The 13,546-nt window shown below is 42.5% G+C and overlaps 2 protein-coding genes across 6 annotated transcripts in view; one reads left to right on the top strand and one right to left on the bottom strand.

Annotated features, from left to right (window-relative positions):
• The first annotated feature begins 39 nt into the window (after nucleotides 1-39).
• Nd-51 (NADH dehydrogenase (ubiquinone) 51 kDa subunit) lies at nucleotides 40-2,517 on the top strand. Its single transcript, XM_083042646.1, has 6 exons — nucleotides 40-174; nucleotides 356-423; nucleotides 610-1,278; nucleotides 1,377-1,609; nucleotides 1,694-1,897; nucleotides 2,133-2,517. The coding sequence occupies exons 1-6, from the start codon at nucleotides 126-128 to the stop codon at nucleotides 2,317-2,319; spliced, it is 1,410 nt and encodes a 469-aa protein (XP_082898772.1). The 5' UTR covers nucleotides 40-125; the 3' UTR covers nucleotides 2,320-2,517.
• An 829-nt stretch (nucleotides 2,518-3,346) lies between these two features.
• Nucleotides 3,347-13,546, bottom strand: part of LOC145938838 (pseudouridylate synthase RPUSD2) — a 123,186-nt gene continuing 112,986 nt past the window's right edge. For all 5 annotated transcript variants that reach the window (XM_083042642.1, XM_083042640.1, XM_083042641.1 and 2 more), the window contains 3 exons: nucleotides 11,637-11,724; nucleotides 7,788-7,964; nucleotides 3,347-7,656 (listed from right to left, as the gene is read on the bottom strand). In XM_083042642.1, the coding sequence (XP_082898768.1) occupies nucleotides 6,880-7,656; nucleotides 7,788-7,964; nucleotides 11,637-11,724 (1,042 nt within the window). In that variant the 3' untranslated portion in view covers nucleotides 3,347-6,879. The remainder of the gene's footprint in view (nucleotides 7,657-7,787; nucleotides 7,965-11,636; nucleotides 11,725-13,546) is intronic.

The raw sequence follows: 13,546 nt of genomic DNA on the forward strand, positions 1-13,546 counted from the left end.
CTTTCATTCCGTTTGCGCGTCGATGATTGATACTATATTACCGATCGAGTAAGCTTCCGGAATGTATCATCTGATTTCACAATAATCAGCTGATTGATTCTTACCCCCCGCAAAATGGTGGCAAGATGGCAAGTGCCCTAGTGCGTTGTTTGCAGATTCCGAGGAGACAATTAGGTAAGTTTCGAGGGTTCATTTGTCATCAAAGCAGGTTTAGTGTCGGGAATCGCTGATAATGTCGATGATGAAGCAGCGAACGTCCCTTTCCTCGTAATTTCCGAAAAACAACTTTGATCTATCACGACATACTTTACTCGTTGCGAGGTTATGTAATTAAATAAGTTTGCACTATTTAAAGGTCTCCTCGGATCTAGTTTGAGTAGCCAGCAGCAGAGAACGTTCGCCGATGCGGCTCCGGAAGGAAAGGTGATACTTTTCTTCAACATTTCATCATTTCGCCTTAATTTTGCACTTTGCACCCTTCATCTTTTCTTCCTTCAAAGTTTCAATATACACTTATTTTATTTTATTGTAAAAAGTGCAGGCAAAACGCATAAAACTATGCTAAATGTCAGTACTCGTGTTATAAGCATCTTTTTTTTTCTTTTACAGAAACAGGGAGAACCCCTGTCCGATCAGGATCGCATCTTTACAAACCTGTATGGCAGGCATGACTGGCGGCTGAAGGGTGCCATGAGCCGCGGCGACTGGTACAAGACCAAGGAAATACTGGACAAAGGTACCGATTGGATCATCACCGAGATTAAAACTTCCGGCCTAAGAGGCCGCGGTGGAGCCGGCTTTCCTTCCGGGGTGAAATGGTCCTTCATGAACAAGCCATCGGACGGTAGACCCAAGTATCTGGTGATCAACGGCGACGAGGGTGAACCGGGAACGTGTAAGGATCGCGAGATCCTGCGTCACGATCCACACAAGCTCGTGGAGGGTTGTCTGATTGCCGGACGTGCTATGGGTGCTTGTGCTGCTTACATTTACATACGCGGTGAATTTTACAACGAGGCGTCCAACATGCAAGTCGCAATAGCCGAGGCTTATCAGGCCGGTCTAATCGGGAAGAACGCCTGCGGCTCCGGGTACGATTTCGATATTTTTGTGGTGCGAGGAGCAGGTGCGTACATTTGCGGCGAGGAGACCGCACTTATCGAGTCCATCGAAGGGAAGCAGGGCAAACCGAGGCTGAAACCACCCTTCCCGGCTGATGTCGGTGTATTTGGATGTCCCACGACTGTCACCAACGTCGAAACTGTAGCGGTGGCGCCGGTATGTACTGATACTTAGATGTTTTTGTGATATATATATATATATATAAATTATATTATTTTTATTTTTTATCTTGGTAATATTATTTATTTATACAGACAATTTGTCGCCGAGGTGGAGCGTGGTTTGCTTCGTTCGGACGTGTACGCAATCACGGAACTAAGCTCTTCAACATCTCCGGACACGTGAACAATCCCTGTACTGTCGAGGAGGAAATGTCCATCCCCCTGAGAGAGTTGATTGACAGGCATGCAGGAGGCGTAATCGGGGGATGGGATAATTTACTAGGTGTCATTCCCGGAGGCTCTTCAACTCCCGTCATTCCTAAAAGGTAAATTGATTTGATCTCGGTTTCGCGCGGTTTGTCCGGCGAGCCAACGCTTCGAAAATCACGATCGAGATGTTCTTTTTTCAGTGATTGCGACGACGTGTTGCTGGACTTTGACGATCTCATCAGGGTGAAGAGCTCGTTTGGCACGGCCGCGGTAATAGTGATGAATAAGCAGACGGACATAATCAAAGCTATCACCCGTCTGATAAGTTTCTACAAGCACGAATCGTGTGGTCAATGCACGCCTTGTCGTGAAGGTATCAGTTGGATGTTCAAAATACTAAAGAGGTAAATATACATTTATAATCGTTTATATAATATATAATATATACATATACGTATAATTATATAATTTATATTATATATATAATTATATATAATATATATATATAAATTATATATTATGTATATTATATTATAATAAATTATATGATATAAATTATAAATTATATAATATATAATATATCGCATAAAATTGTTATCCAGATTTCATATACAAATATATAATCTTTTTTTCTCTTAGGTTCGGGGATGGTAACGCCGAGGTGCACGAGATAGACATGCTTTGGGAACTTACGAAACAAATAGAACTGCACACAATCTGCGCCCTGGCGGACGGCGCCGCGTGGCCCGTTCAAGGTTTGATCAGGCACTTTAGGCCAGAGATCGAGGCAAGCTTGAAAGAACAGAAGCATGCCGCGTCCTGTTGAAGAGTCGAGCAAGCTAGGAACCGGAGATTAGAAAAGAATGTTTAAGCTAAATCCCGGTAAGATTTCATATATTTATTTTCAGTGTATATAAACGAATTTACACGCGATAGTCACGATTCTCATGTAATGTCTTTCGAACCCGAGTTGATGTCCGTCTCGATGGTTCGATTAATAAAACAAAAAAATAAGAGAAAAAAACTTATATATTTATATATATATATATATATATATATATATATATATATATGTACATACATATACATACGTAGATCGCAAATAGATATTCCGTCCCCTTCTCCTAGAAAGATCGCAAATTAGGCCAAGAAGCTCGTAACGCATTCACCAAGGAGAGTAAAGTCGGCGAAGCGATGTATCTCGGGTCAAAATATCTCATCTCGTGAGCTTTAACGCTTTAAGGAAATCGATGTAATACATCAGGATCGGTTCGATGGTAGATATTAAGGAAGCTCGAATCCTACGCGAATCGCGCGAGCAGTCCGTCTCTTCTTCAAGAATAACATTCCCGAAACGAAATAGCATGAGACAACAGGCCGATGTTAGATTTCTAGAAAAATATATGATATCGGAGAGAAAAACATTAGATATATCGCAAAATACAACAAAAAATTCGATTCATCTTCGAATATCGGTCGAATTTACTTAGGATCTTAAGACTAACATTTATCCTCTAACATTTGCGCTCTCCCATGCAAACAGCGTACATATTATTTCATCTGTTTTACGCGATCTTCGCGAGGAATTATGTTACATCGCGGATGCTCGAAGCTACACGAATTATAGTAACGGCACTGGCGGTGTATTATGCAGGTAACGACGAGACAAACGATACTGCTATATCGAACGGAAAATATATTTTTGCCACGGAAGCGCGCGTCCGGAATGAAGGATAGGGGGAGAACCGCCTCTTCTCTCTCCACGAATCTTGTTATTTACGGGAAAATTCAGAGCGAAATATAAAAGAACGTACGCGACGACAATTATTTCGATGACAATTATTCGCCAGAGGTTTCTTATCGAACGATACTTTGCATTTATTCGTTCATCATACAAGAGAATTCGCTAACGCTAACGTTTCCGTCGACTATAATACGGATAATTAATTAATGTGGCTTTAGAGATACGGTACAATGTGCGTATACAATACATATATACAAAAGCACACTCATTCGTTCACAGACCGATATTGTCTGTCTATTCTCTCTCTCTCTTTCTCGCTCTTTTGCTCCTTAGCGCCGCTAAAATCGGAACTGTCTTTTTCGCGGATTTTTTTTTCTCGAATTATCGTTAGTTACTTAAATAATAAGATTTAAGCTAGCCGTTACATTTTTTTCGGGGTAGCTCGCTCGTTTCGGCGAGCTATCCTGGTCAAGTTAGTAAGCGCACACACTGTCTTTTATGATAGGTCCGTTGTTACATTATCTTCCTCTCTTATTCTTTCTCTATATACATATACATACATAGTGTTCCGGAGCGAAACCGATCAACTTTGCCAGCGTATTGATTTTGAAGCAAAGAATATAATGTAAAATTGATCGCATTAAAGAGAAATTATAAAGTTTGAATATGTAACTTTGGCTTATTAAACTTCCGATGTCTCGATAGTAACGAAGTTAAATCGACCCATGGTATTCGTGGCTAAGCTGTCGAACACATTGGGAAAATTTATCAGCTTTATTCACTTCGAAACACATTGTATATATATTTATATATATCGGTATCAATCGAGAACGCGTGACTCGTAATAATAATAAAATAAAATTGCACTCTCGCGCTTCACTCGCTTTTGAATTGTACTTGTTGCGAAACGCTTTTTTTTTCCTCTTCTTTTTTTCTTCTTCTCAAGAAGGCTCTCTGTCGAGCTCTCGCAGGAAAGGTACATTATGCACGATATGATTAAAAGCTCGCTGGTCGCTCGCTCTTTGGCATGATCATTGGCTGTCTTTCGGCAAGATCACGCTTATTGTTGAAGACTCCTGCCGCTGGACTCGCATCCAGAGTTTCGCGTTAATACGTATATTTGTCATAAAAATAGACGCGCGCCTCTCTATCGCGGTTACCATCATACGTCAGTCCCCTGCCTGCGTTCAAAAGAGAAGGAAAATACGATTCCATCTCCTTCTCCGCCAGTCGTCCCGCTTCCTAGACGTCTATTCTCGAAACCATGCGAAAACGTTCGCGCCACATGTGAATGGGAATCGCTGTACTGTTCGTTAACCGAGGTACACAGATCTCTCTCATTGTCGATGCGTGTGTATATAGGTAGATAGGAAATGATGCTAATTGTTCGCAACCATTACGTTTCCCTGGTTTCGAGAATACGATCCGTATTCATGCGACGTGATATCCTTCGAAATACGAAAGAAATTGACGATCATGATACCCGCGATCGGAGAGTTCCTCTAATAGTATTATATAATGTACGATTGATACCGACGTTATTTATTTCCACTCATCTTCTCAATTCACGACATTTATATACTACGGGATCTCACTTTCTTACGCAATGAGTATATTAGCGATATACCACTAAAATATATACGATAGTACGCGGAAATCGCAGGGCTTCGTTGAAATTGTTCCAGAGAGAGAGAGAGAGAGAGAGAGAGAGAGGGAGGGAGGGAGGGAGAGAGAGAGAAAGAGAGAGAGAGAGAGAGAGAGGGACGAGTCGTCGAAGCGCGGAGATAAATTTATCGCCAAGTTAGTTGACTTCTGTCAGGCCGAAAGTGCCGAAGTGGTTCGATGCCAAAAGCAACAGCGGTCGCCGCGAATATAACCGATATCACCGGTTCAACTTCGGTTCCGTTCCGAAGTCAATCCGAGGTCAAATCCGGAACCGGGAGCGAATGATCATTTTACTCCGAGTATACATCCCTCTCTCTCGGGAACGTCGCGACCCTCTCTCGCGCGCGACCGAAAAATATATACTCGGATACTTATTCTCCGGGGCTGTCGTTTATTCTTAGGATGATAAGACGACGTTGCGCTTCTGCAAAGAGCACGGAATTTTGAGAAATGGATCGAGCGGTATCTCTCGTGAATCAAAATGTCCCGTAAGATCGGAGAGTAATAGTTGCGCGCAAGCCGTAGAAAATAGAAGAGGAGACCGCGAGCCTTTCTACGTTTCTGTATACGTCATAAATCAAGACAAACAATACGATCCATCGGCATCCCACCGTGCCACCTCCGGCAGATGCATCAATCTTCTGTCGCGTATTAGGGGTGTCTTATTAATTGTGCTCCAGTGGCAGTGACTTTTTGACCGCCGCCGCGCATAAAAGCGGTTGAGACTCGTGTCGCGTTTTTTTTTACAGAATACATGCATTTGTCTCAGTCTCTGTTTATAGAGCGTTCGCATAAGTGATTTTTATACACGTTTTCCGCACGCGATATACGTTATACAGAGAGTTGTGTTCGAATTATGATATTGAATGAAGAATTTTATATTCAATTATATTCTATATTTTTCCACTATATTAAAAATTAAGAGAAAATTATCTTTAGCCTTTGTCGCCTCGCAATCGTGATCTTGATCATTAAAACATTTTGGTCGAGAAATATCGCATTAATATATAATCACAGATATATTATCTATATTTTTTTTTTGTTACAATATATCTCTGATAAAAAAAAGAATTATTTTAGAACGCCGTTACTTCCGTAAGTTACAACGAAGTCCTGCGACTTGCAAACATTTGATCGATTGACCGTACAAAGTCTTCTTCAAAAGCTGTTACAGAGAAAAACAATCCTAGGAACAATCGTTGCGCTTTATTACGACATCTCACTGGCATCTGACTTTACGCTGCAATTACAAATATGACAAATGCGTCCCAAGTTCGTTCACGTAAGAGAAACGTGATTGTAAAATCCGAAATACGCGCCGCGGTATAGGATAAAAATAGCAATAATGATGCTCTGATTTATTATTTGGCTCGCAAAATCAGGACAGCATTAAAGGGCCGATATACAATGATGTCTTTTGTCGCTATGATTAATTCACATAATATAGCATCATCGTCTCGGATCGTTTCCCGTGTAAAATTCGTCCGCATGTGGGATTTGCGCGACCGACTCTGCCAGAACGTATAACGAAATGAGAACGCGCGCGCGAACTAGAGAATAGAACATACATTTCTGCGCGCGAAAATTGCTTCCGCTCTTCCAGGTACGTCATAATAATATGTCGAGTTGTCACTTACATATCGACAGCGAGAAATCGCAGAAATGCAAATCGAGCGACGAGATTGTTCCAACAATCCCATTTCTCTCGGATCGCAGCCTCGAGAAGTCCGACGGCCGGGTTACAGGGATATTGCATGTATGTATATGCTGCGCGCGCGCGTGTGTGTGTGTGTACGTACGTGTTTCGGTATTCGTGTACTTGTATACGTGTACAATGGTCAAAAGATCGCTCGTTGGCGGATGGAAGGCACGGGGTAAGGATATCTCAAAAGGGGATTCGAGACTCGACGACGACGACGACGACGACGACGATGGCGATGGTGATCGACAGGATCATCCTCGATCTCGTCGTACGAACTATCGATCGTCGCCGGCCCAATCGCTCGCCGCCCACGCAGGCAACGGGGTCTCGTATTCCCATCCCGGGCCGCAGTAACGCCACGCGTGCAGATACATCACCAGATCCGACGGCTTCGGATCCCTGTACTTGACTTTGCACTCGTAACAGTGCGAATCGACGGTGACCTTGTCGTTGGCGAAGGTGGAATCCGGCGGTTCCGAGCCCGTCTGCGTTCCTACGGTGACTTTAAGGGATTCCTGCTGCTGCGGCTGCTGCTGCGGTTGCTGTTGCTCGTCCTCGACCAGACCCGGGGTGGACGACGGCGACGAGCCGTTATCCTTATCGTTGCCGGTACCCAGGACTCGTTCCTCCAGCTCCAGCTTCGGCTTGAACAGACTCATGTCGGAGTCGCCGTCCATACCGAGCCAATTCTCGGCGTTGTGGATACTGATTAGATCACGGACGAGTTCCTCGTCGGTCTTGCCGATGCTACCGCCCTTACCCTTGTACGGACCGAACACCACGTGGTTGTAGAGCGGATCGTTCACCACGGGATAGCCGAGATATTGCAGGTGGACGCGGATCTGATGCATGCGGCCGGTTTGCGGCTTGCACAGAACCACGGACGATTTGCCGTTGTAACTAAGACGCTTGAAACGGGTGACGCAGTCCTTGCCCTTCTCCGAGACCTTGCAGACACCTATCTTGTAGGAGACCACCTCGATCGGTTCCGAACAGATCACCTCCTCTTCAGGGAACTCGCCCTCCACTCGACAGACATATTGTTTGTGGACCTAAAACATGAAAACGCGACATATACATACGTTCGCCGCATCTCCAGAGTCGTTCAACGACGAACGAGCGACGCCAGTTGCGACGCCTGTGTTTTTCTCACATACCAAAATGCTTACGCAACAACACCGACCTGCCGATTTCTTATTTGGTGCTCCATCTGCCTCGCCTTCTTCGGCGTTCTACCGAATAGGAGGATGCCGCTGGTCAGCCGGTCCAGCCTGTGAATGGTCCTGAGGTTCTTCAAGTTGTACTCCTTAGCCAGGATGAAGACCACGGTGTTGTGTCGGTAGCGACCGCACGGATGCACCTGCGATCACAAAACGGGTCAAACGGTCAAACTTTATTTTCGTAACCGCGCTTCGGTTCGCTCAAGAGATTCTCAGCGCGCCGAGGATAATAATATAGATTTCTAGAAAGGGAAAATTGATATCTACGTGATAGGACTTCGTCCCGGGATAGTTCTAAGGCGTCTAAAGGCATTCCCTCTCCCCGCGAAACTGTTTCATCGTGCGACCAGGAATATCTACAGGAAGTGTGAATCGTGTAGACGGTTTAAATTTACAAAGTGCACGTTGTTTTGACGAGTTGTGCCTATCGGCATGTGGCCAATGTAAATTGGAGGTACGTAAATACGCGCGCGTATACAGCATTCACGTAGGGGAACGCGATCGACCCATTTCTCCTGGCGAATTCGGGACAAAAAGCGATCGCGGCTCACAAAGGAGGGAGTCGGATTCATGGTACGAAATTTCGAATCGGCATACGGCCCGGGAAACGGGCTGCACTTTATGTATTCGGATCAACAATGTGGAAATTGTATGTATGTACAAATGATCGGTTGGCTGGCCGTCGGATGGTATCGGATTCTTCCTGGTTCGATAAGTCCGCGAGCTTCTATCAACACCGGTGCACAAACGGTGGCACGTATCAACAATAAATGCTCTCTATCGATTCTCGTAGCGCGAACTGCTATTCGATAATCCGGCGATTGAAGGCACTACTTTCGCACTCGCAAGAGTGTAACATACTTTTCGATTTCCCTCCGACCGTAAAGTAAATTTCAGAATATCAAACCCGTATTTATATTCGTCGTTTTTGCTGAAAAACTCATTGTCAGAAATAATGTCGATACGTGATACGGTTTAAAGTATAAATAAATCTTGACAGTCACAATTTAATATTCGCGATATATTTTTATATATTTATTATATTTATAATCGATTCAAAGAGAAACAAAATTTATAATTTAACTAGTAATTTGTAATGTAGCTATTTTTTAACGCTAGTAAGTAATCAACAAAATCACTAAATTTTCTGATATTTTTTTTATTTTGAATTCAAAAATGTTACACTTTAATGTCTCTCTATAATAAATACCTCTATAAATATCTCTATATTATAATTTTATAAAATTATGATATAACGTTATTTTTTTCATGTTGAGTTGAAAAAAAAGAAACAGAATTACTCTCATCTATTTATTAATATATTTTTTAAATATAATAAATCTGACAAAATTTTTAAATCTAATATATATTTATTAATGTATCTTTAATGCATCTCTAATGTATCTTTATCATTACCATTTTACGAAATTATAGTATACTGTGTTTTATTTTTTAAATAATTTTTTAATGTATCTTTAATATATCTCTAATGTATCTTTATCATTATATATCATAAATTATAGTATAATGTGTTTTATTATATTTTGGAGAGAGAGATTAAAAAAAAAGAGATTTCCTATCATTTCTACTAATGTTTTTCCAATATATTTCTATCATTACAATTTTATAAAATTATAATATAATATATAGGTACGTTATACTAATAAAATAACTTGAAAAAAATTTACCCGAAGTAGAAAAGGCTGAATAATTTTATTATTACTGTAACGTACGAAACGAGTGAAAGAAGTGAGGAAATGAAGGCGATGCGACGAAGTGCCGCTGTCTCTCCAATTGCATAATAACGCTTTAACGACGTCTGCACGCGAAAATTAATTCGGCCAATCGTCAGGCGACCCGGGGTCTCCACGGGACCACTTGCCGGGAGGAAACAAAAAAAGGAAAAAAAAAAGGTACTCGAGAGAAAAGAGAAAACAAAGCTGAAAGCGACCCATTAAGTTGGGAATCGCGCCTGTGCCACCCACCGGGTACTCGCGCGTCGGATTATTTTTGCATTAATGCCCGGCGTTTTGTTACGCAAGCCCTTGTTAACGAGCCCCCCGGGGGGTGGGAGCGCGGTCGCCGACGCGACGTGCATTCGGTGACATTTGAGAGGAAAAGTAGCTGGTTCGCCGAGTTCTCTCTCTGTCTCTCTCTTTCTCGTTATATCGCGAATCACAGACTATCGTGGATGAGTAAAACTTGCAATCGCTGCATTAACATTGTATAATCAACAGTCCCGCGAGAGGGAAACAAGAAAAGAGAAGGAAAAAAAAGACATGGAAAGAAACGACAAAGAAGGTGCATTAAAATTTCGCCAGACTATCGTTTCTCTTTTTCCGACAAGATTCACGTTTTATTTCTCCTCGACATATGTGTGTTGCAGAGACTTTTTGCAAAATCAACCCCCTTTGACGTAAAAAAGATTTATCCGTTTTATGAAGCGCCGAATCTCTCTTCTGCAGGCCGATATTTCATAAAAAGAAAGAGAGCACGAGCTTTTTTGCGAAAGGATTGAATTTAATACAAAAGAGACCGCGACATGTGTATTGTGGTGCATACGTTATTACGATTATGTCATGGATGGAAATAGCCCCCGAGATCAAAGTGTTGCTAAAATACAAAACGAAAGAGGGGAAACTCGGAAATATTTCTTCGGCAAGAGAGTAAGCCTTTAATAAAACCGTTAGTTACGCCAATGAATCACCGATACACGGTTTAATGCTTAATGCATCGGACTCGTAGAATTGCACCCCCCTGGTCCCCCCTGGTCCCCCCTGGTCCGACTGCTCCATGTCCTTTAGTCACGTGTTTTTACAGCGTTCGCGGAGCGCGACATTATCGTCAACGACAATAATAGCGCGGAGAGTAAATTATCCGTGATTTGCGAACGGCGTAATGCGCGCGATTAACATTTTAATAGCGAGTTTTATTCGCGCGCGACTTGGGGTCGTTTATGCGAATCTCGCCCGCGCGCAGATTTTCCTCTCTTTTGTTTCTTTCCTTTTTTTTTCTTTTTTTTTTATTTCTATCACCCCTCCTTTTCTTTCTATCGCCGCGATTGTGTTTCACACCCGGAGGAATCGGGAGAAAGAGAGACTGAAACGTTGCATTTTAAAGAGTCGACCTCGTCAGACACCCTTGGCGCGCCAAGCGTTAATTCGCGTTAATTTTCGCGTTTTGTTTGTCAGTCTGAGAAGAAGGACTCGTTAGCGGCGATTTAGTCTCCGCGGGGGAGAGAGAAAAAAAAGGAACGCTAACGAAACATCGGAAAGTCCGACGTTTAGCGAACGCGAAGGAGCGAATGTTGTTCGCGCTGCCGATTGTCGATAGGGTGAGATTTAATTTAGGGAAAACACTCGAATATATATGCATATTTGGACGAAACTAGAGTCTCTTCGCTAACAATAAAGTGATTATATTTCGGGCATTCTAAATTTAACGGGTCTCTAATACCTCGAGCTCTGGGAAGAATTTTTAGTTTAAAAGGACAGTTATATACATATATACAATATATATTTTATGTATATAATATATATAATTAATATATAATTCTAATTACAAAATTATATATAATAAATTATATATATTACATATATAAAGACACTTTTTGGAAATCACATAAAATTGAGCAGGTTGAACGTCAAGAGTCATATGATTACGTGGAGACTGTCGAGGGGTGAATTCATGCAAGATAGCATGCGATCCCGTGAATATTGCGTAATACGTATAAATGCGTGTACGTGTGTGATATTTGGTAGACAATACAAACAAATTTTCTGGCAGTACAGTTCTGGCAGTACACCACTTACAGGGATGGAGGCGGGCTTGTTGACCACGACGACGTCCTCGTCCATGTGTATCACCGTGATCGGCTCCGAGGTGACAGGCACCTCGTGTCTGCAACACACCAATCGCAACCAGCTTAACGTGGCTTTGTTCCGTTTGCACATTCTCACATATACATAGGTAGAGACGCGTACACGCATATATATATCATGTATATGTATATATTCGTATACATGCGCGTAAATTCGTACATCGCAGCGGGTGATTCTCGCACGACAGGTACAGAGAGAGAGTATTAATACCCGTGGGAAGTAACGGGGATGTCGGTGGTGGTGTGTTCGATCGATTCGGATCGAAGCTAATCGACAGGTGATCACCGATGTTATAACGCGTTCCGAGGAGAAACGTGCCGCGTGTGTTCGATCTGATATGATCGCCAGCTTGATATTTGACTGCCGTTGCCGATTTTTCGCGGTCGCCGGCTGCGTTTACTTATATTCGCGCCTCTAAACTCGCTATTCCGCGGATCGATCGCGGGCAAAAGTTGCACCGGCTGGCATTCTCTCACACATACACACATATACACAGACATCTGTGCGAAAGCGAAGCGGTAACGTAAAGTGCCGATTCGGCTATCTCCGAACACGGCGTTGCCCTTTTATCCAACATTAAGGTAAACAAATTAACGCGGCGAAAGGCGAGATCGAAAGCGAGAGACGGAGGAATAAAAAAAAAGAAACGAGGGAAAAAAATATGGCAGAGATGGTACGCGCGTCGACCTCAATTATGCGTTCCATCTACCTAATGCATTTCCACTTGGCGAAACTACGGTCGCGACCGTGTCCTATGCACGTGCATTTTTATCCACGCGAGCAATAATAAGGGGACTTGAACAGCGAAGAGAGAAAGAGCCATCGGCGCTTCGAGAATTGAATTTGCGAAATCTTTTTCCGTCCACTTTGTAAAGTGCCGCGTTCGCGATAAATGGCATTCGCGATAGCTGCGAATGTCGAATAAAACACACGCGACAAACAGAAATTCAATTCGGCAAGCAAGACGTGTCCGCAAACTTTACAGATTTTCGAGACGTCGCAAAGAAAATCCCGGGGGGGGAGGCCAAATTCCGGGTTCCCGAAAGTCGAAAAACTAATCGCGAATCGACGCATCGTTAGGGCTCCATTCTCGGACGAAATCGCTCTTCTCGAAGTGAAGATCGGAGACGACGACGAATCGCAGCAGAAACGTGCAGCAGCGAAAAATACTAAATCATAAAAGTAGAGATCGAGGGTAGAGTTACAATGGCATTTCATAGCTGAGCGAGACAAGCTGAATTTTCTTCGAAAATACATCTACATAATAGTGCTTTTTCTAAAAGCCGTATTAATTTATAATTTAATTATGCACAATTAAACGTCGCATATCAATTTATAATTTAACTGTGCATAATTAAATTATAATACACATAATTTAATATTAACAGAACACCACGTCTCTAATAAGACCGCCTCGTCCATTACACGTGCATAACATTAACAAAACCACGATATGTTAGTCACGCACTAATCTAATGTTTCAGCACTGCTCTGTCAGAAGTTATGTACAAGTATATTTTACTCATTCTTTCCCCTTAAAGCGGAAAGTGGATCACTGAAAAAAAAAAAAACGAATATAATCGAGGCTTGTATACTTATCCTGAAGCACGTGCGCCCTTTTACAGTTTTATTCGACATATTTGAGTACTCTGCTCTCCTCTTTTTTTCGTCCACACGCGCTTCCTCTTTAGGGCAAATAATTCACGAGGGCCAAAGTGTACTACGCACGAGACCCGGAATAAGTAACTTCTATCTTCCAATTGGCTGACACGATATTATGCAACCTCACAACGAGAGGCAATAAATCGCTTCCGTCTCGTAAATCACATTTCCGCTCCAAC

The sequence above is a fragment of the Prenolepis imparis genome, unplaced genomic scaffold (genome assembly GCF_030444845.1).
Source record: "Prenolepis imparis isolate NDT839.2.m4 unplaced genomic scaffold, iyPreImpa1.0 SCAF_7, whole genome shotgun sequence".
Taxonomy (NCBI): domain Eukaryota; kingdom Metazoa; phylum Arthropoda; class Insecta; order Hymenoptera; family Formicidae; genus Prenolepis; species Prenolepis imparis.

Excerpts from the sequence above, each read along its gene's own strand:
- Nd-51 (XM_083042646.1), top strand. The coding sequence starts at position 126 with ATGGCAAGTGCCCTAGTGCGTTGTTTGCAGATTCCGAGGAGACAATTA. Across the intron at positions 1,610-1,693 it reads ACTCCCGTCATTCCTAAAAG|TGATTGCGACGACGTGTTGC; the intron begins GTAAATTGATTT and ends TTCTTTTTTCAG. Across the intron at positions 1,898-2,132 it reads ATGTTCAAAATACTAAAGAG|GTTCGGGGATGGTAACGCCG; the intron begins GTAAATATACAT and ends TTTTTCTCTTAG.